Source organism: Stomoxys calcitrans, chromosome 1 (genome assembly GCF_963082655.1).
Source record: "Stomoxys calcitrans chromosome 1, idStoCalc2.1, whole genome shotgun sequence".
Classification (NCBI taxonomy): Eukaryota; Metazoa; Arthropoda; class Insecta; order Diptera; family Muscidae; genus Stomoxys; species Stomoxys calcitrans.
In genome coordinates this window covers 168453537-168476553 of record NC_081552.1, presented here as the reverse complement: position 1 = coordinate 168476553, position 23017 = coordinate 168453537, and the positions used below count along the sequence as shown (strand labels likewise).

Here is a 23017-nt window from a genome sequence, read left to right as displayed (position 1 = left end):
AACTAATACCATTGTTTGAAAGTGAGCTGGAAGTCTCATTTTAAATCAAATTTTAATGCAATTTGAAACAGAGGGTCATACTGGAAAACTACATATTTATGGCAACTTTCGTCCATATTCGACCATATTTGGATATAGCTGTCGTATAGACTAATCTTCCGATTTAAGGTTGGAATCTCCTAAAAGCCGCATTTATTATCCGATTCTTCTGAATTTTGGATAAGTGAATTGTATAAAGCATCGTGACATCCGGACCGAATATGGTCCAGATTAGATCATATTTGGATAAAGCTGCCACATAACCAATCTCCCAATATATGGTCTTAGGCTCATAATGGGCGCATTTGTTGTCCGATTTCGGTAAAATTGAGAACAGAGATTTGTGTTTTCTAAATATGGTCCAGATCGAACTTTTTTTATATAACTACCGTATAGACCGATCTGCGATTAAAGGTAGTAAGAATGGGCCCAAATTGTACTTAATACCCGATATCCCTGTGAGTTGTTTTTGACACCTCAAACCCCTTGTCCGATATAGTCTAGAATGTTATGAGATATAGATGTATAAATGTATAAAGATTTCTCGAATAAAATGTTTGCGTTATAAATATTGCTTTTCTAATCGAATTTAAGCCTGGCCTATCTTGACGTGTTTTTACTTACTTATAATGGGAGATTTGGAGCGGACTGAAGTGGCTAAAACTGGGTCGCTCCAATCCCTTTGTCCCAAATATATCAAATCCGTGATATTCTCCCAAAGTCGTTTAATTTAAATCCTATGTTTTCCAAACGACTCATATTTCCGTCTTGGGGTGTTTCTTTTGGTGTCCCAAAATTTGAAAATGACCTTCGTACTTTACTTTCAAACGCCTTTTATTTGCGTGCCATATAGTCCAATATGGGTTTATTGGTGACCACTGTATTTTCGAAGACTTTAAATTTGAGTCCAATATTGTCCCCAATATTGTTTGCTTGAGGGTGGGGCGCCCCTCCGATACGAAGCCCTACTTTTAAACAACCGATTCGTACTCTACCTTCAAATAGAAAACGTTTCTTTATGATAACTTATACATTTTTTGCAAATATTGCTTAATTTGTTTGAGGTACTTGTGTCTGGCGAAAATAATGTAAGTGCCCTTTGCTGTCACAGAATTTGTCTACCAAAATTAAAATGACACATAAACATTGTTTTTGCTGTAAAATCATAACGGCTTGGATTATCGACACAAAATTTTAACAGAAGGTGGAAACAGGCGTCAGTTATCGATTCCTATTAAAAACTGAAAATCCCAAAATTTGGCACTTACATCTTTTTGGCGGTAAGGGAACGATATGTCCAAACTGTTGTAACTACGGTTGACAAATGACAACATTAGCGTTGTACAAAAGTTTTGGCAAGATTGGTCAATAAATGCGCTTACTGTGGCTTCAGGAATAAAAATCGAAAGATACACACATATGGCAGCTATATCTGAATCTGGAACGATTTCTATGAAATTAACAAATAATATTAAGAGTCATAAGAAAATATCCGTTCAGATTTGGATATAACTCCCATATGAACCGATCTCCCGATTTGACTTCTTGAGCCCCTGGAAGCCACAATTTTCATCCGATGTTGCCGAAATTTTGAACATAGTGTTCTGTTATGACTTTCAATGTGCCAATGCGATCTAAATCGTTCTATAACCTGATATAGCTCCCATATAAACTGATCTCCCGATTTGACTTCTTGAGCCGTTACAAGCCGCAATTTGTATCCGATTTGGAGGAAATTTGTATGATTAGAGACCTAAGATAAATAGCCAACACTCCACCGTCCACATTGCCTGTCGATCTAATTCCGTAAATCTCCTCAAAGCACAATCTTTGTCATTCACTTCAAAAACCTTTTCAAAAAAGAGCAACGACCAGTAGCCTGGTGTCATTGTTAACAACAAAGCCATCACATTAAGTATGAGCTTGTAGTAAGTGGTTTACTAAAACTAAAGACAAAAATACAACTATGTATTTAATAAATTACCAACATAATGATTGACCACCAACTGCCAATGATTTTGGCTATGAGAGCCACAGATGATGTTGAATATCAAAAACCTGTTGCTGCTTATTATTATCATACAATTGCGATAACTGTCATCGTGTCGTTTTTAAAAATTTCCAATTTGAAATTTACAGCGGTCAAAAAAAGTATTCATCATTAGCAAAATTGATAATAAATTCACTTATTTTGGGTAATTGAAGAAAATTTAAAGTAAACAAATAATGCAGTTTTATGCAATAGTTTATTTTTCGTAATATGTTTTAAAATAAATTCAAAAAATAAATTTAATTAGCGCAAAAAATGCAATTTTATATAATAACACCAAAAACAGAACAAAAAAAGTATTCATCATTGATGTGCTATCATCAAAGTCAAATTCAAATATTATTTGGGAATCCCCCTTTTCTGTTTTATTTAGTAAAGGAGGCTTTGCCCTTGACAGCAAATATTTAATTTCATTGAAAATATAGTTTTTGTCAAAATGGGTCGTAAGCAAAACGAGGTTTCTGATGAGGTAAAAGTTTTGATAATAAAACAACACAGGAATGGTTAAACTCAAAAAACTATCAGTGAAATATTAAATAGACCACGATCTACTATACAATCCATCATCAGAAAGTGGACAGAAACGAAAACTGTTGACAATAAACCAAGATCTGGTCGACCAAAAGCACTTTCAGTTGGAGATGTGCGTTGGCTAGTGCGGCAAGTTCAGAAAACTCCGAAGACAAATGCGACCATTCTTCGTAAAAACACTATGGAATATTTAGGGAAGGAAGTTACTACACAAACAATTCGAAATACACTCAAAAGGCATAGTTACAGAGGAAGAACTGCACGTAAGAAGCCCTTTATAAATAAAATAAACCGAGTGAAAAGGCTAAACTTCGCAAAAATGTATGTAAAACAGCCCGAATCATTTTGGAAAACAGTCATTTTTGCAGACGAGAGCAAGTTTAATCTTTTTGGGTGCGATGGAAAGGTCATAGTGTACAGAAAACCAAATACAGAGCTTGAAGAACGAAACACAGTTGCTACTGTAAAACATGGTGGAGGTGGTTTAATGGTTTGGGGGTGTATGGCGGCTTCAGGAGCGGGAAATCTTGAAATTATTAATGGAGTAATGGATCATAAGTATTACATTGACATTTTAAAGAGGAATTTAAAAGATAGTGCTGTAAAACTTGGGCTTGGTAATAACTTTCAATATTATCAAGATAATGACCCCAAACATTCTGCTTTAAATACCAAGATGTGGATGCTGTATAACTGCCCAAAAGTCATTAAAACTCCTCCTCAAAGTCCCGACTTGAACCCAATTGAACATCTTTGGGAACATCTCGAACGCAAATTGAGAACGCGCAATTTTTCGAGCAAGAGTCAAATGCAACAGGTGATAATGGAGGAATGGACTAATATAGGCCAAAATATAACCGCTAAATTAGTCCAATCGATGTCAAACCGTTTAAAAGAAGTTATAAGAAGCGGTGGTCGAATAACAAAGTATTAATTTTTTTAAATTATGTTATTTATTTTTTTGTTTTTTTGCAATGATGAATACTTTTTTTGTTTAATTTTTTGTGTTCAGCTGTAAAATGGCCCTTTTTGTTCTAATAAATACTATTTTTTTCTTTAAAAACAATGAAATTGTGTACATATATATCACACAAGCACTACTGCATCATTAGTTTAATATGTTTTTATTCCAATTGTCTTTTGTAGACTTATTAAAAAAAAAAACATTGAATGATGAATACTTTTTTTGACCGCTGTAAATGTTTTTCTTAGTTTTTATGCTTTTGTTGTCTGTTTAGAAATGTTGATTGGCCGGCAAAGTGGACAAAATGGACAGCCATAAAATCATTATTGTGATGAAGAGAGAACAGAAGAACAAAGAACTTTGCATAAATTCCCCAATAAAATAACCGATTTAGAATTCAAGACACACCAGAGACACACAAAGATATCAAAATCGTTGGCTTGCTGGCTGACTGGCTTGGGTTACAGAGATAGAGAATGTTTACGGGTGGGATCGATGAAGTGGAATAAAAAATCAAATCAAATTCCAACAAATAACCGTTTAAAATAAAATTACCTCATCGTTGTTTATGAAATCAATGTAGGAGATGACACACATCCGCGCTAAACTTTTTTTTTTAATATTAAGGCAAAAAAGGCATAAAAATCCTATAAAATACAATATTTTTGTTTCAAATTTTTTGCAAAACTCGCTACATGTTTCAGAGATTTTAGATAAGTTACAGAATCTTAATGGACAAATTAAAGTATATAGGGGTATGGAAAAAAATAGATGTTACCATTCTCAATTGGTTTCACACAAAGCAAAGCTATGAGAAGTCCCTTAAATCTTTGCAGCTAACAAACGATTTGAGGAAGAGTCTTAAATGAAAAATTTAATACCATTTTAGTATTCTGGCTTCAAAGCTTCACATTGAGGGTGCGTTCAATATAGGGACCCCAAGTTGGGACGAAAAGTCGACTTTTAGACGTTAAGACTTTTATCTAAAGGTCGACTTTTAGACTTTTTTTTGCAAAAAGTCAACTTTGCGACTTTATCAAAAAGTAGACTTTTCGACTTTTGGTCAAAAATTTGCAAATTTTCTAAATAAGATACATCTATTTCCTTTTTTTTTGTATTTTCATAAAGGGGAGGTTTTAAGAAAATTGTATCATACCACCCCGCCATCTTAAAGCCAATATCATTTAACTAAATTCCAACAGTTTCCACATTCCCGCTTATTTTTCCCCTTTTTTATACCCACCACAGAAGGATGGGGTATATTCATTTTGTCATTCCGTTTGCAACACATCGAAATATCCATTTCCGACCCTATAAAATATATATATTCTTGATCAGCGTAAAAATCTAAGACGATCTTGCCATATTCGTCCGTCCGTCGGTCCGTCTGTCTATTGAAATCACGCTACAGTCTTTAAAACTAGAGATATTGTGCTGAAACTTTGCACAGATTCTTTTTTGTCCATAAGCAGGTTAAGTTCGAACATTGGCTATATCGGACTATATCTTTATATAGCCCCCATATAAACTGATCCGCCGATTTAGGCTCATAGGCCTATAAAAACCACATTTATTATCCGATTTTGCTGCAATTTGGGACAGTAAGTTGTGTTAGGTCATTCGACATCCTTCTTCAGTTTGGCCCAGGTCGGTCCAGATTTAGATATAGCTGCCATATGGACCGATCTCTCGATTTAAGGTATTGCGCCTATAAAAGGCGCATTTATTGTCCGACTTTACCAAAATTTAGGACACTGTGTTGTGTTAGGCCCTTCGACATTCTTCATCAATTTGGCTCAGATCGGTCCAGATTTGGATATAGCTGCCATATAGACCGATCTCTTGATTTAAGGTTTTTGCGTTCATAAAAGGCGCATTTATTGTCCGATGTCGGCCAAATTTTGGGACAGTAAGTCGTGTTAGGCGCTTCGACATTCTTCTTCAATTTGGCACACATCGGTCCAGATTTGGATATAGCTGCTAGATAGACCGATCTCTCGATTTAAAGTTTTGGGCCCATAAAAGGCGCATTTATTGTCCGATGCCGCCGAAATCTGGGACAGTGAGTTGAGTTAAGCCCCTCGACATATTTCTGCAATTTGGCCTAGATCGATCAAGATTTGGATATAGCTGCCATATAGACTGATCTCTCGATTTAATGTTTTGGGCCCATAATAGGCGCATTTATTATCCGATGTAGCCGACATTTGAGACAGTGATTTGGGACAGGATATAGCTGCCATATAGACTGATATCTCGATTTAAAGTTTTGGCCTCATAAAAGGCGCATTTATAATCCGATTTCACTGAAATTTGGCATAGTGACTGATGTTAGGCTTTTCGACATCCGTATCGTATATGGTTCAGATCGGTTTATTTTTAGATATAGCTACTAAAAAAGACCAATATTTTGCTATACACAATTGAACAATGACTTGTACTTATTAGTATTTGGTCCAAATTGGAACATATTTCAATATAGCTGCTATGGGGCATAAGGTATGCATTTTTCACCGGACTTTGACGAAAGGTGGTTTACATATATACCCGAGGTGGTAGGTATCCAGGTATCCAGTCCGGCCCGTACGAACTTAACGCCTTTTTACTTGTTTGTATAGGGATTAAAAATGGTCTTATATCCTAGCCGACGTTCAACTAATGTTTTTCTGAATGTTAAAACCCAAGTAGAACATTACATTTTATTGCAAATATGAATAACGAACTTTTATTCTCTATCACTTTCTTTATAAAACCCAAAAAGAAACACAAAAATAACTCTATTCTATTCGATTTTATGTATCCGGTATTATCAAATACCATTCTTCAAATCCGTTGAATTTTCCATATTGTGTTGTAGACGTCACCATTAAACATGAGAAAAGCCCACCTTCCCCAAATCGGAGTCCATCTATTCTAAATTCGGTGAAAAAATTTCTATTTGTGAATAAAATATTGGTCGATTTGGCTATGGATTACACCTTCGCAAGGCCGAGAAAAGGTTGTTTACGAAATGTGGGTTTCAGAGCAAAAATACCGAAAATTGGGAGTACGTTAATATGGGACCTTCACCTAAAGTTGGACCGATATGGACCATAGGCACAAGATGTTTTCTATGGAGATCGATCTATATGGTAGCTACATCAAAATATAGACTGGGGTGAGTATATTACTTTACTTTACTTTACTTTACTTTAATTGGCCATTAAAGAACATTTATTCCTCTAGCCGAACGTATAATAGACGCCTAAGCGCATCAATCTTCTGCGCTTCTTCTCCAATTTCTGACACCCAGTTTCGAGATGTCGCTCTCCACTTGGTCACTCCATTAGAGTTTTGGTCTTCCCTTTTTGCGTTTTCTTTTATGGTCGCCTTCAAAAGATTTCTTTGCTGGAGCTTCCTTATCCATTCTGACAACATTACGAAGCCAACGCAAACGTTGTATTTTGATGGGTTTAACTATTCTATTGTCGTCATACAGCTCGTGGTTCATACGACGCCTAGTATATTATAGATTTTGTTTCCAAACCTAAGCAAAATCGGACATTAAATACGCTTTTAGGAGCTTTAGAAATGTTTAAGAAATACATTTGTGCCAAAATTAAGCTTCCATAAATATAAAACTATTAAGATGAAGCTTACACTTATAACGACACAATTCCAAAAATTTAGCTTGGCTATATATGCATAAACTTTGGCTAGAGTTATTTATGGCAACAAGAGTAGACCAAAGAGCAATGAAATGTAAAATTGGAAACAGTTCTTTACGCAAAAGTCAACTAATCGATTAGTCGAAAGTTGACTTTGGGAACCTTAGTTCAATAATGTTAAACATACGTCAATCATAAATGAGCTGAAAACTCTAGGCCTGCACAGTAATGTATTACCAACAGTTTGGCATGGAAGCCACCGTGGCACAGAGTTAAGCATGTCCACCTATGACGCCGAATGCCTGGGTTCAAATCCTGGCGTAAACATTATAAATTTTTTAGCGGTGGTTTCCCCTTACTAATGCTGGCAACATTTGTGAGATATCCTGCCATGTTAAAACTTCTCTACCAAGTGGTATCGCTATGCGGCACGCCGTTCGGGCTTGGCAATAAAAAGGAGGCCCCTTATCATTGCGTGGTTACCCCTTACTAATGCTGGCAACATTTGTGAGATATCCTGCCATGTTAAAACTTCTCTACCAAGTGGTATCGCTGTGCCAAGTGGTATCGCTGTGCCATATTCGTCCGTCCGTCGGTCCGTCTGCCTGTTGAAATCACGCTACAGTCTTTAAAACTAGAGATATTGTGCTGAAACTTTGCACAGATTCTTTTTATACCCTCCACCATAAGATGGGGGGTATACTAATTTCGTCATTCTGTTTGTAACTACTCGAAATATTCGTCTGAGACCCCATAAAGTATATATATTCTTGATCGTCGTGAAATTTTATGTCGATCTAGCCATGTCCGTCCGTCTGTCCGTCCGTCCGTCCGTCCGTCTGTCTGTCGAAAGCACGCTAACTTCCGAAGGAGTAAAGCTAGCCGCTTGAAATTTTGCACAAATACTTCTTATTAGTGTAGGTCGGTTGGTATTGTAAATGGGCCATATCGGTCCATGTTTTGATATAGCTGCCATATAAACCGATCTTGGGTCTTGACTTCTTGAGCCTCTAGAGTGCGCAATTCTTATCCGATTGGAATGAAATTTTGCACGACGTGTTTTGTTATGACATCCAACAACTGTGATAAGTATGGTTCAAATCGGTTCATAACCTGATATAGCTGCCATATAAACCGATCTTGGGTCTTGACTTTTTGAGCCTCTAGAGTGCGCAATTCTTATCCGATTGGAATGAAATTTTGCACGACGTGTTTTGTTATGACATGCAACAACTGTGCCAAGTATGGTTCAAATCGGTCCATAACCTGATACAGCTGCCATATAAACCGATCTTGGGTCTTGACTTCTTGAGCCTCTAGAGTACGCAATTCTTATCCGATTGGAATGAAATTTTGCACGACGTGTTTTGTTATTATATTCAACAACTGTGCCAAGTATGGTTCAAATCGGTCCATAACCTGATATAGCTGCCATATAAACCGATCTTGGGTCTTGACTTCTTGAGCCTCTAGAGTGCGCAATTCTTATCCGATTGGAATGAAATTTTGTACGACGTGTTTTGTTATGACATCCAACAACTGTGCCAAATATGGTTGAAATCGGTTCATAACCTGATATAGCTGCCATATAAACCGATCTGGGATCTTGACTTCTTGAGCCTCTAGAGGTCGCAATTATTATCCGATTTGCCTGAAATTTTGTACGACGGATTCTCTCATGACCATTAACATACGTGTTTATTATGGTCTGAATCGGTCTATAGCCCGATACAGATCCCATATAAATCGATCTCTCTATTTTACTTCTTGAGCCCACAAAGGACGCAATTCTTATTCGAATTGGCTGACATTTTACACAGGTCTCCAACATATAATTTAATTGTGGTCCAAACCGGACCATATCTTGATATCGCTCTAATAGCAGAGCAAATCTTTTCTTATATCCTCTTTTTGCCTAAGAAGAGATGCCGGGAAAAGAACTCGACATATGCGATCCATGGTGGAGGGTATATAAGATTCGGCCCGGCCGAACTTAGCACGCTTTTACTTGTTTGTCCATAAGCAGGTTAAGTTCGAACATTGGCTATATCGGACTATATCTTTATATAGCCCCCATATAGACTGATCCGCCGATTTAGGCTCATAGGCCTATAAAAGCCAGATTTATTATCCGATTTTGCTGAAATTTGGGACAGTAAGTTGTGTTAGGTCATTCGACATCCTTCTTCAGTTTGGCCCAGATCGGTCCAGATTTAGATATAGCTGCCATATGGACCGATCTCTCGATTTAAGGTATTGCGCCTATAAAAGGCGCATTTATTGTCCGACTTTACCAAAATTTGGGACACTGTGTTGTGTTAGGCCCTTCGACATTCTTCTTCAATTTGGCACACATCGGTATAGATTTGGATATAGCTGCTAGATAGACCGATCTCTCGATTTAAAGTTTTGGGCCCATAAAAGGCGCATTTATTGTCCGATGTCGCCGAAATCTGGGACAGTGAGTTGAGTTAAGCCCCGCGACATATTTCTGCAATTTGGCCTAGATCGATCAAGATTTGGATATAGCTGCCATATAGACTGATCTCTCGATTTAATGTTTTGGGCCCATAATAGGCGCAGTTATTATCCGATGTAGCCGACATTTGAGACAGTGATTTGGGACAGGATATAGCTGCCATATAGACTGATATCTCGATTTAAAGTTTTGGCCCCATAAAAGGCGCATTTATAATCCGATTTCACTGAAATTTGGCATAGTGACTGATGTTAGGCTTTTCGACATCCGTATCGTATATGGTTCAGATCGGTTTATTTTTAGATATAGCTACTAAAAAAGACCAATATTTTGCTATACACAATTGAACAATGACTTGTACTTATTAGTATTTGGTCCAAATTGGAACATATTTCGATATAGCTGCTATGGGGCATAAGGTATGCACTTTTCACCGGACTTTGACGAAAGGTGGTTTACATATATACCCGAGGTGGTAGGTATCCAGGTATCCAGTCCGGCCCGTACGAACTTAACGCCTTTTTACTTGTTTGTATAGGGATTAAAAATGGTCTTATATCCTAGCCGACGTTCAACTAATGTTTTTCTGAATGTTAAAACCCAAGTAGAACATTACATTTTATTGCAAATATGAATAACGAACTTTTATTCTCTACCAATTTCTTTATAAAACCCAAAAAGAAACACAAAAATAACTCTATTCTATTCGATTTTATGTATCCGGTATTATCAAATACCATTCTTCAAATCCGTTGAATTTTCCATATTGTGTTGTAGACGTCACCATTAAACATGAGAAAAAGCCCACCTTCCCCAAATCGGAGTCCATCTATTCTAAATTCGGTGAAAAAATTTCTATTTGTGAATAAAACATTGGTCGATTCGGCTATGGATTACACCTTCGCAAGGCCGAGAAAAGGTTGTTTACGAAATGTGGGTTTCAGAGCAAAAATACCGAAAATTGGGAGTACGTTAATATGGGACCTTCACCTAAAGTTGGACCGATATGGACCATAGGCACAAGACGTTTTCTATGGAGATCGATCTATATGGTAGCTACATCAAAATATAGACTGGGATGAGTATATTACTTTACTTTACTTTAATTGGCCATTTAAGAACATTTATTCCTCTAGCCGAACGTATAATAGACGCCTAAGCGCATCAATCTTCTGCGCTTCTTCTCCAATTTCTGACACCCAGTTTCGAGATGTCGCTCTCCACTTGGTCACTCCATTAGAGTTTTGGTCTTCCCTTTTTGCGTTTTCTTTTATGGTCGCCTTCAAAAGATTTCTTTGCTGGAGCTTCCTTATCCATTCTGACAACATTACGAAGCCAACGCAAACGTTGTATTTTGATGGGTTTAACTATTCTATCGTCGTCATACAGCTCGTGGTTCATACGACGCCTAGTATATTATAGATTTTGTTTCCAAACTTAAGCAAAATCGGACAATAAATACGCTTTTAGGAGCTTTAGAAATGTTTAAGGAATGCATTTGTGCCAAAATTAAGCTTCCATAAACATAAAACTATTAAGATGAAGCTTACACTTATAACGACACAATTCCAAAAATTTAGCTTGCCAAGCCGTTCGGGCTTGGCAATAAAAAGGAGGCCCCTTATCATTGCGTGGTTTCCCCTTACTAATGCTGGCAACATTTGTGAGATATCCTGCCATGTTAAAACTTCTCTACCAAGTGGTATCGCTATGCGGCACGCCGTTCGGGCTTGGCAATAAAAAGGAGGCCCCTTATCATTGCGTGGTTTCCCCTTACTAATGCTGGCAACATTTGTGAGATATACTGCCATGTTAAAACTTCTCTACCAAGTGGTATCGCTGTGCGGCACGCCGTTCGGACTCGGCAATAAAAAGGAGGCTCCTTATCATTGCGTTTAAACATTAATCGGACTGCAATCATTGATATGGGAGAAGTATCCTCTGTTCCTTAGTGGAATATAGCTCCATAGAGATATGCCAGTAGAGGAAGACCCCAAAAACGCCCATCATCAAAATCAGTTCTGCTAATCTTGTCATAATGATTGAAGACCGAAACAGTACGAGTATAAATGAAATAGATTTTCAATATCTTGTATAATCAGAAAATTGACAGCGCTAATGAGGTGATACCGTGGCTAACAAGAAGTTGAATGATCACACCCGGATCACAAACATGGCCCAGGGGTGTGAAGATGACTAACTAAACACCACCATGACGCTTCAGAAATGCCTCACAAGTTTCGCAAAGTAATAAAAAATATTTTGTTAAAATGAAATCACCATCCATGATTAGATTTTTCTTTCAATGCCACTTCCAAAACTGTGTTTTGGATCATTTGTAGATAATGCACATCGCGCGCTCGCTATTATTGCCAAGCAGACTTACCCAGTTTCGAACGCATGAACTAAAGCTGCATTTTGAAGTCAAGATAAATATTTATTTACTATTTATGAAATTTCCGTTAAATTGTTTATTTTCAATTTTTTTTCGCTTGTTAAATTTCCGTTAAATGCACTCAACGTTTGGCAAATAAGCAAATGGAAGATGAGTGACTGAATGAATGACTCAATGTTGGCCGGAGTATTTTGAATTTATATGGGCATAAACATTGAAATATCTCAAAGAAAAAATGACAACACCAATCGAATTGTGTTCGATACCAAACCCAAACCACTATTTACGAGGAAAAAATCATTAATACTCTTTACAAATACTTATAACGATAATGATGATGAGCACTGCGTCTGGAAAACAATTTGCTTTCAATGGGAGAAAAAAAGAATGAAATTATTAAAATTATGAAAGTGCCATTTTAACATACAATTAATGTGTGAGTAATCCCTGAAGCGGCAACAAATGCCGTAAATTATTGTAAGCAATTCTATGCTATGATTAATTGTAAACTAAAACAAGTAGAAGCGTGCTATGTTTGGCCGGGCCGAATCTTATGTACCCTCCACCATAGATCGGATTTGTCGAGTTCTTTTCCCGATATCTCTTTTAAGGCAAACAAAGGATAAAAAAAGAACTGCTATAAAATTGGAATTATATCAAGTTATGGTCCGATTTGACCATAATTGAGTTGAATGTTGGAGACCATAGTAGAAGTCATTGTCTAAAATTTCAGCCAATTCGAGTAAAAATTGCCCCTTTAGGGCGATTCGGACCATATTTGACATGTATGTTGAAGGTCATGGGAGAAGCCGTTGTCAAGATCCCAGATCGGTTTAATGGCAGCCTTATTAGGTTATGGATCGATTTGAACCATACTTAGCACCGTTGTTAGAAGTCATAACAAAACACGTCATGCGAAATTTCAGCCAAATCGGATAAGAATTGGGCCCTCTAGTGGTTCAAGAAGCCAAGATTCAATATCAGTTTATATGGCAGTCATAATTTAACACGTCGTGCAAAATTTCAGCCAAATCGAATAGAAATTGCGCCCTCTAGACGCTCAAGAAATCAAGACCCCAGATAGGTTTATATGACAGCTATTGGGTTGCCTAAAAAGTAATTGCGAATTTTTTAAAAGAAAGTAAATGCATTTTTAATAAAACTTAGAATGAACTTTAATCAAATATATAATTGCCATTTTGTTCGATAACCTATTGTCATCTTCCTGGCAAATTTAGTATTCCACGCTCTGCCCTTTATCTGCAAAAAAACTGAACATAGTGCGATTTTATAGCCTCATCATTGCCGAAAGTTTTACCATTTAAGGAGTTCTGCAAAGATCGAAATAAATGGTAGTCTGATGGTGCAAGGTCAGGGCTATATGGTGGATGCATCAAAAGTTCCCAGCCAAGCTCACTCAGTTTTTGGCGAGTGACCAAAGATGTGTGCGGTCTAGCGTTGTCCTGGTGGAATATGACACCTTTACGATTGACCAATTCTGGTCGCTTCTCCTTGATGGCTGTATTAAATTTGTCCAATTGTTGACAGTAAACATCCGAATTAATCGTTTGGTTCCTTGGAAGCAGCTCAAAATATACCACACCCTTCCAATCCCACCAAACAGACAGCATAACCTTCTTTTGGTGGATATCAGCCTTTGAAGTGGTTTGAGCTGGTTCACCATGCTTGGACCATGATCGTTTTCGACTAACGTTGTTGCAAACAATCCATTTTTCATCCCCAGTTATGATTCGTTTTAAAAACGGATCGAATTCATTGCGTTTAAGGTGCATATCACAAGCGTTGATTCGGTTTGTTAAATGAATTTCTTTCAATACATGTGGTACCCATATTAAAATTGACGCCAAACAAACAAATGTAAACAAAATTTCGCGCACTTTTTTTCTAATGCAAGCTAAAAGTAACAGCTGATAACTGACAGAAGAAAGAATGCAACTACAGAGTCTCAAGCCGTTGAAAAAATTTGTTAACGCCGACTATATTACTACTATATTACCGACAATTACTTTTTGGGCAACCCAATATATCAGGTTATGGACCGATTTTAACCATACTAAGCACAGTTGTTGGAAGTCATAATAAAACACCTCATGCAAAATTTCAGCCAAATCGAATAAGAACTGTGCCCTCTAGTAGCTCAGAATGTCAAGATCAAAGATCGGCTTATATGGCTGTTATATCAAAACATGGACCAATATAGCCCATTTACAATCTCAACCGACCTACACTAATAAGAAGTATTTTACTCCTTCGAAAGTTAGCGTGCTGTCAACAGACAGACTGATGCACATGACTAGATCGACTTAAAATGTCATGACGATCAAGATATATATACCTTATGAGGTCTTAGACGAATGTTTCGAGGAGTTACAAACAGTATGACGAAATTAGTATACCCCCATCCTATGGTGGAGGGTATAAATAAATAAACTGACAACCCCCCGATGATGACCTATGGATTCAGAACACGGTTTATAATTGGAACATGATGCAACGTCAGAAATCTCTCAGAGGCATCGAGACTTTACCAAGTCCAGAATGAGATGTTAAACTACAACCTAGACATCCTACGTTTAAGTGACGTACGATGGCCGAAATTCGGAACTATGGATGTTCAAGGTAGCTACCACTTCATTTTTTCAGGAAATGAAAACCACCGAATAAATGGGGCCCGTCTTTTAAAATCGCCAAAAGCAAAGCGAGCTCTTCTACAATACAATAGTATACAATAGTATTTTGAGTAGATCATTTAGTCACCCATCATATATTTCCTACTTGTACTTAGAAATCTCTTGCACCATTTGTAAAGAAAGTACGAAATGTAACCAAAATGTACGTATTGCGAATATATCATTTAGTCACGATGGGTGGTACCAATATTGATACCCAAATGTACGAATTTAAAAAGATCATAGTCACCCATCATGTTTTTCCTGGCTGTACCTACATGCCAAATTTAAGACCTCTAGCTCAATCTATGAAGAAAGTGCAAAATAGTACCAATTTTGGTACCAAAATGTTGGAATTGTGAAAAAATCAGTTAGTCGCCCATCATATATTTCTAACTTTTACCTACATGCCAAATTTCAGACCTCTGTCTCCATCTGCGCAGAAAGTACCAAATGGTACCAATATTGGCACCCAAATGCATGAATTGTAAAAAGATCATAGTCGCCCATCATAGTTTTCCTAATTATATCTGCATGCTAAATTTTAGACCTCTTGCTCTAAATGGTACCAATTTATCATTTAGCCAAGAATATTTAGTCACCCATCATATATTTCCTAATTGCACCTACATGCCAAATTTCAGACCTCTAGATCTATCTGTAAAGAAAGTACCAAGCGGTACCAATTACGGTACTAAACGTACGTTTTCTCCGGTTACGAGTACTACTTTTTCCTTTTTGTTTTTCAAATTTCAAAATTCTACCTCTATCCGTCCTGTACAAAGTTTATTCATTTCGTACCTTTTGGTACTCTTATTAGTACCTAAATGTACAAATTTCCAAAAAAAAAAATCCCATAGTCATCTAATTAAGGTTCACATAGTGTACCAGCGTTCTAAAATTAAGAGCTCTAGTTCAATTTACGAAGAAAGTAGCAAATAGTACGTACGTGCGGTACTATTTGGCAGAAAGTACAATTGCGGTATTTTCTCCCTCTTCCGGTACAATTTTCCAAACTTTATTTTTTCGAGACGCTCTTTAATTGGCGCCCAAGAACATAGTTCAAGCACTTTCCGTTCGCGCTGGGCAAATATGTACCATTTCGTACATTTTGTACTTTTAAGTACCTAAAGGTACGAATGTCACAAAATTCAGCCTTATCCCGGGCCTATGACCCAAGACCAACGTTCGCGCAAAATTTCATGATTCTAACTTAAGCCGTTTGGGCTGGGCATCGCATCAGTTAGTCAGTCAGTCACGCAACTCTTTTATAAATATATTATCAGGGCCGACTGATTTGCCGTTTTTGAGTGAGACCAGAACGGCCTCAATTTCTTCGCTGATGGGTGCGGCGTTAGATATATCACCGCATGGTTTCCAGCCCACAGGGGGACTAGAAAGGTCGGAGCTTACGTCTTTCGCAGCTGAAGAAACCGCGCCATTGCTCTAATTGCGGTTCGGGTGTTGATGATTCCGATCCGTGCTCATATTTTTTTATTGCCGTTGGTCTTATATTGTGGCCGCTCATTTGTTTTATTGACTCGTAAACACCACGCATGTTTCCAATTTTAGCTGCATTTTCGGCTTGCTCTGCCAGCATATTAAAATATATGCGCTTATCTCTACGAACTGGGCGTTTGATCAGCGAGGCGGAAGCGCGATATTCAGTCCTGGATGAGGTCTTTGTTACACATAATTTTGTCCATAGCAGAGCGTTGCGTAGACGTTGCTTATCCATGGTTTTTGGGATCGTCGTGGAATGCCTATTATAGAGGTGGCCGCCTCCGTAGATGCTGCTGTTATGTCGGCCCATGCATGGGGGTAATTTTGCAGCTTCTCCGATAATGTTGCCTTGTATTCGCGTGCTGATTCGGGGTCTTTTAGGTTTAAGAGGTTGAACTTTGTGCTCTTGTTTGAGTCCTTTCAACGACGGCTGCGCGTAGACGTAAAGTGATCACTAAGAGCATGTGGTCACTATCGATGTCGGCTTCCCGTCTAGTTTTCACATCCATTAGCGAACCCAGAATGAGCTCGTGGTCGATTTGTGTATATTTTTATGAGGGAATTTTGTGCCTCCAATTAAGAGCCGGTTTCTTGAGCAGAAATCAACCAATCCGTCGCTATTGTAATTCCTGGTATCGCCAAGTCCTTGCATTCCTATGATTGATTGTGGATTATTGTTGTTATTGCCCACCCTGGCATTAAAATCTTTTATAACAAATTTAATGTCTCCTTTTGGTAGACAGCGTGTCACTGAGTCGAGTTGGGAATAGCATTGATCCTCTGTTTCGTCGTCATCGGGTTCGGTTGCCGCGTACCATTGTACAATGGATATTTTGCGAAATTTTGAATTTGATCTTGCCGTCATAATGCGTTCAGATATACTATTGTATGGTAGAAGAGCTCTCTTTGCTTTCCGTGACAGTAAAAGACGGACCCCATTTATTCGGTGGTTTTCATTGTCTGAAAAAATGAAGTGGTAGCTACCTTGAACATCCATAGATCCGAATTTCGGCCATCGTACTTCACTTAAACCAAGGATGTCTAGGTTGTAGTTTAACATCTCGTTCTGGACTTGGTAAAGTCTCGATGACTCTGAGAGTTTTCTGACGTTCCATCATGTTCCAATCATAAACCGTGTTCTGAATCCATAGGTCACCATCGGGGGGTTGTCAGTTCCATTATTTCTTGTTGATGTTTCTTTAATCGTGATTTTTTTAGATGGATGGCCCAGTCCGCCATCTGTGCCTAGTGCTAGGGCTGCCAGCGACCTTCTAGGCGGGGCTTTCTTGATGGTGAATCTTCTGAAGATCTGCGAGCGCCACCGTTGGCCATTTCTTTTGGCTCATCCGCTGCCGACCCTATTGCACGAACCCATTGTGATGGTAATCGTATCCGTGCAAGCGAGGCAACCCCTGCTTGTGCTAACTTGTTGGTTCGCCCCGCATATTTTATTGCTGCGGTAGCCGTTATATCTGATAAACCACCTGGGGAGGCGTTCGATGGGAAAAGTAGCATGGAATTTCACACGGAACAACTCACAGAAAGAATCATAAAAACATCTCTATTCTCTTCGATTTTATGTAACCGACAGCATACAATTCCATTTTTCAGAAAAGTCGAATTTTCCAAATTTTTTATTGCCGTCACTATTACAAACGAAAACAGACCGCCTCAATTATGCAATATAAAGGGTAATTTTTTAAGAGCTTAAGAGCAGAAAAATGCATAAAATCGGTATTTCGAATCGATAGTACGGTCCACATAATTTAATGTTTGAAAATTATTTCATGCAAATGCTGACCGTGACTGCGCCTCAAATGGTCCATCCGCCAAGTTAAATTTTGGCATACTCTTTCCAACATTTCGGCTGGCATCTCACGAATAAATGCTTCAATGTTGTCTTCCAATGCGTCAATTGAAGCCGGTTTGTCTTTATAGACATGACCTTTAACATAGCCCCACAAAAAATAGTCGAGGCGGCCAATTGACCGATTCCGAACGTGAAATAGAAATTTCACCGTACTCGCCTCTCAATAAGTCCATTGTTACGCGTGCTGTGTGGTATGTGGCATTGTCGTGTTGAAACCACATGGCACGCAAGTCAAGCTCTTGCATTTTGGGCAAAAAAAAGTTGGATATCATCTCACGATAGCGCTCACCATTCACAGTTACGTTACGATTCGCATCATTTTTGAAGAAGTACGGTCCAATGATGCCACCAACCCATAAACCGCACCAAACTGGGAATTTTTCTGGATGCATTGGTAGCTCTTGCAATGCTTCTGGCTGATCTTCACCACAAAATCCAAAAATTATGCTTATTTACGTACCCATTGAGCCAAAAATGAGCTTCGTCGTAAAATGGAAGAAGCGAGTAATGAACTTTCTTAATAGAGTGCGCATTTCAACAATAAAATTAATAATTTGCAAGCGTTGTTCGTTTCTAAGACGTTTCATGGTTCAATTATTGACCAAACTGAAAATTTTTGACTGTCAAACAAAACAAGAAACGTGCGTGAGCCAAAAGATATTTGTGTTATCAAAAAGATAATAGCTAACAAATCACCCTTTACTATATTAGACCCATCTACAACTGGGCCGAATATGGTCCAGATCGATCCAACTTTAGGTGTAGGTCCCATGCAAACGTACCCTACATCCTTGGTATATTTGCTCTGAAACCCACATGTTACTCCAATTTTTCCAAAATTTGGCATGCGACATTTTATCGGTATGGCAGAAGTATATTCCGACCCATAGACAAATCTATCAATATTTTGAGGTGTTTTTTTTGTTTTTGAGTTTCAAAGTGCACCCTCAATCCAGAACATTTTGCTTGCTAACGTAGCCAGACAATTTCGCAGTAGTTCGTGTTCTAAAGAAACATATCTTTGACAAGTAAAAGCGTGCTGAGCTCATCCCGGCCGACCATGGATCGCATTTGTCAAGTTCTTTGCCCGATTATTCTTTATAGGCAAACAAAAGATAATGGCTATTCTATTGAAGATATATATAGTTATGAACATATTGGCGCCATACTTGGTTTGGCTGTTGGAGACCGAAGTAGAAGTCATTATTTCAGCCAAATCGGATAAGAATTGCGCCCTATAGTGGCCCACGAAGTAAAATCGGGAGGGCGGTTTATATAGGATCTATATCAGGTTATGGACGGATTCAGACCTTATTTGGCAAACATGTTGAAGGTCATAGAAGAGGTCATTGTACAAAATATTAGCGAAATCGGATATGCATTGCGCTATCTGGAGGCTCCAAAATATAATAAGGAGATCGGTTTATATGGGAGCTATATCAGGTTATAGACTTATTTGAACCATAGTTAGCACTGTTGTTAGAAGCCATAACAAAACACCTCTTGCAAAATTTCAGCCAAATCGGTTAATAATTGCGCCCTCTGGTGGTTCAAGAAATCGAGATCCGAGATCGGTTTATATGGGAGCCACATCAGGTAATCAACCGATTTGGACCAAACTAGACACAGTTGTGGGAAGTTAAAACCAAACACTTCATGGAAAATTTCAGCCACATCGGATAATAATTGCGCCCTCTAAAGGATCAAGAAGTCAAAATCCCAGATCGGTTTGTATGGCAGCTATATCAGATTATAGACCGATTTGAAACATACTTAGCACAGTTGTTGGAAGCCCAATCGGATAAAATCAGACGGACGGCCATGGCTAGATCGACTTAAAAAGTTATGATTATCAAGAATATTTTATGGGGTCTTAGACGAATATTCCGAGGGGTTACAAATGGATTGGAATGGAAATTAGTATTAGAAATTAGTGGGTGGTATAAAAAAGGTCATATATATTATTTAATGACCAAAGGTTTTATGAAGGCGATTTTGTGGTATATATTACGGCCAAACGGCTGAATGGATTTCAATGAATTTAGCATCAATCGAAAGATATTTTTCCAGAGAAGCGAAAATTAATTTTCCAGAAAGAGAAGCCGTGAAAATGAAGAATTAATTTTCAATTAAAGAAAAAGAGGCACAAACAGCAAGTTTTTGTCGTCAAGTGTCTTGGGGTCGGTCATCATAAAATATGGATTCAAGTTTCAGCGAGACTTAACCTCAAAACGCCTTAACGGACATGTAACCAAATTACAATATAACATGTAGGTTTCAAATTCAAGATTACAAATATGATATCCAAATTTTGGACCAAGCATTTCAAGGGCCGCCAATGCTTATCAATGGGACATTCAGCCAATTTAAGCCAATCTGGGACTCAAATAAAAGGGTTTTAAGAGTAGAGTACGTACGTTGTTTTAAACCATGAAACAAAATCATGAAAATAAAAATGTTTGTTGTTTTAGCAAAAAATTAATGCTGCCCATTTTAAGCTGACTTTCTGTTCTTAAAGCTTTTTGCGAAAATTTCTCGTGATTACTTTTTTGGTAATAGATTTTGAAGCAAAAGAACAGGCTGAACTAATACTTATGATAATATTTTAATGAAAGTATTATGTTATCATTGAGATTTTTGTAGCGTTTCAAAAAAGCAATCGCGAAAAACGTGTTTTTTTTTTTTGAAACGCTACATAGTACCAACCTGACTTTTTGCTCATGTTCCTTAAAGGAAAGTTAATGGACAACTTTGCAAAAAAAAATTTGCATTTACCAGCTATTACACCAACATTTTTTGCTGATTTTACTAATAAACTTCTCTGACTGTAACTTTTATGCAAAATTGTACAGAATCCTTTGAAGACAAGATGAGACCCATGAGACCCAGAAGTTTAGATAACAAATGTAGGGAAATTTTTGTACTGTGTATTGTAAATAGGGCACAGCCGAGGCTGCTTAGGTGGGCTAGTAAATACTTGCAACACCTCAACATTACATCTTTTCTTTTAATTGCAAATTTGAAATGTGAAGATTTGTCTAAATTTGCAAGTATGAGCATGATCAAGTTATTACACATTTTTGAGGCGTCTGGTTGGTTCGACGCCAGGAATTTGGAATTGAAGTGAGATATGGAGAAAGTCTGCGGACAATATTGTCTCCATTGGAATATCGCATAACACATTTCACAACATTTAGTTGAGTGTTCAATGTAATCAAACACATTTCTTCGAAATCTTCTAATGCTGTTTGTTGGTTTCAAATATCAAAAAAATCTTCTGAAGTTTATTGTTGGAATGTCTGACTTTGCATAGTAAAAAAATGATATAAAATTGATCATCCTATCCCCTAATCAACCTCCATTCTCCTATTCCATGTTTTATTGCTGTGATTAATATTAATGAATAAATTTCAAATTTTGGCATAATTTATTTTTTTTTTTTTTTGGGCTTTTTTAAGATTCCAATTTTTATTATAGATTTATAATTCTGAGGAATTTATGGGTTGGTGAATTTATGTCTTGTTTATTGGCTATTAACAGATGTTAATTGCAAGTAACCACAAACACAATATGAAAAAAATTTTAATATAAAAAAAAATCGGATGAAGAGAACCAATTTTACATATCAGTGGCAAGAGAACAATAGGGGACATTTATAACAATTTGATGACGGAAGATTTTACTCGACCAAAGTGTCAAATTTTTTACTTCTCGTCAACAGGAAAAGAATAAGAGCAACCGCATTAATTGCTACTAGAAGACACTTTCGTTCTAATGCGCAGTATGCACCTCTGGTGAAATTGTATGCAACATGAAATAAAGTTATTTGCGAATAAAAAGGATTAATTACAGCACATATGTGCTTCGTAAGCCAAAAATTATTAAAAATTCGGCTAAAATTTGAAATCGATGTTTGTCGCGAAATTTTGCTAGAGCTGCATACTCAGTTTAAGTTGCCTGCTTCAAATCACACAAATTCGTTTAAAATTCATACATTATTATTATACCCACCACCGAATGATGAGGGTATGTTCATATAGTTGCCATACAGACCGTTCTCTCGATTTAAGGCCTTGGGCCCATAAAAAGCGCATTTATAGTCGGATTTCGCCGAAATTTGAGACAGTGAGTTGTGTTAGGCTCTTCAACTTTCTTCTATAGCTGTCATATAGACCGATCTCTTGATATAAGGTTTTGGGCCCATAAAATGCAAATTCTTTGTTCGATTGTGTGAGTTGTGTTTGGACCTTCGACATCCCTCTTAAATTTGGCCAGATTTGGATATATCTGCCATATAGAACGATCTCTCGATTTTAGGGTTTTAGGCCCATAAACGGCGCATTTATTGTCCGATGTCGCCGAAATTCGGGACAGTGAGTTTCGTTTGGAACTTAAACATCCCCCTTCAATTTGGCGCAGATCGGTTCAGTTTTCCATATATCTGCCACATAGACCGATCTCTCGATTTAAGGTTTTAGGCCCCATAAAAGGCGCATTTATAATCCGATTTCGCTGATATTTGACACAGTGACTTATGATACGCTTTACCACATCCGCGTCTTATATGGTTCAAACCGGTCCATATTTGGATATAGCTACCAAAAAGACTAATATTTTGTTCTACAAAATTGAATAATGACTTTTACTTATTAGGCCACTCAACGTCCGTGCCGAATTTGGTCTAAATAGGACCATATTTCGGCATTGGCTTTGCCTTTAATATTTGAATGGCCCGATTTTTTAACGTTCGCTTCAGTTGAGTTAAAAGTTTGTTTACGTACGCATCGCACCAACCAATCTCTGTGTGTTTGTTGCTATGGCGGCATAAATTATGCATTTTTCACCGGAT

General features: G+C 37.6%; 2 protein-coding genes across 4 annotated transcripts in view; both read right to left on the bottom strand.

Moving 5' to 3' along the window:
• LOC106085461 (spectrin alpha chain, non-erythrocytic 1) overlaps positions 1-23017 on the bottom strand; it is a 262696-nt gene that overhangs the window by 120082 nt on the left and 119597 nt on the right. The window lies entirely within an intron of this gene.
• Positions 1785-17163, bottom strand: LOC131997204 (uncharacterized). The gene is made up of 3 exons (XM_059367755.1): positions 16816-17163; positions 16209-16728; positions 1785-1918 (listed from the first exon to the last, which is right to left on the bottom strand). The coding sequence occupies exons 1-3, from the start codon at positions 17161-17163 to the stop codon at positions 1785-1787; spliced, it is 1002 nt and encodes a 333-aa protein (XP_059223738.1).

Coding starts and splice junctions, on each gene's coding strand:
- LOC131997204 (XM_059367755.1), bottom strand. CDS start 17,163: ATGACGGCAAGATCAAATTCAAAATTTCGCAAAATATCCATTGTACAA. Junction 16,729..16,815: donor CGACCACGAGCTCATTCTGG/GTTCGCTAATGG, acceptor GTCTACGCGCAG/CCGTCGTTGAAAGGACTCAA. Junction 1,919..16,208: donor TTTCTTCAGCTGCGAAAGAC/GTAAGCTCCGAC, acceptor CAATGACACCAG/GCTACTGGTCGTTGCTCTTT.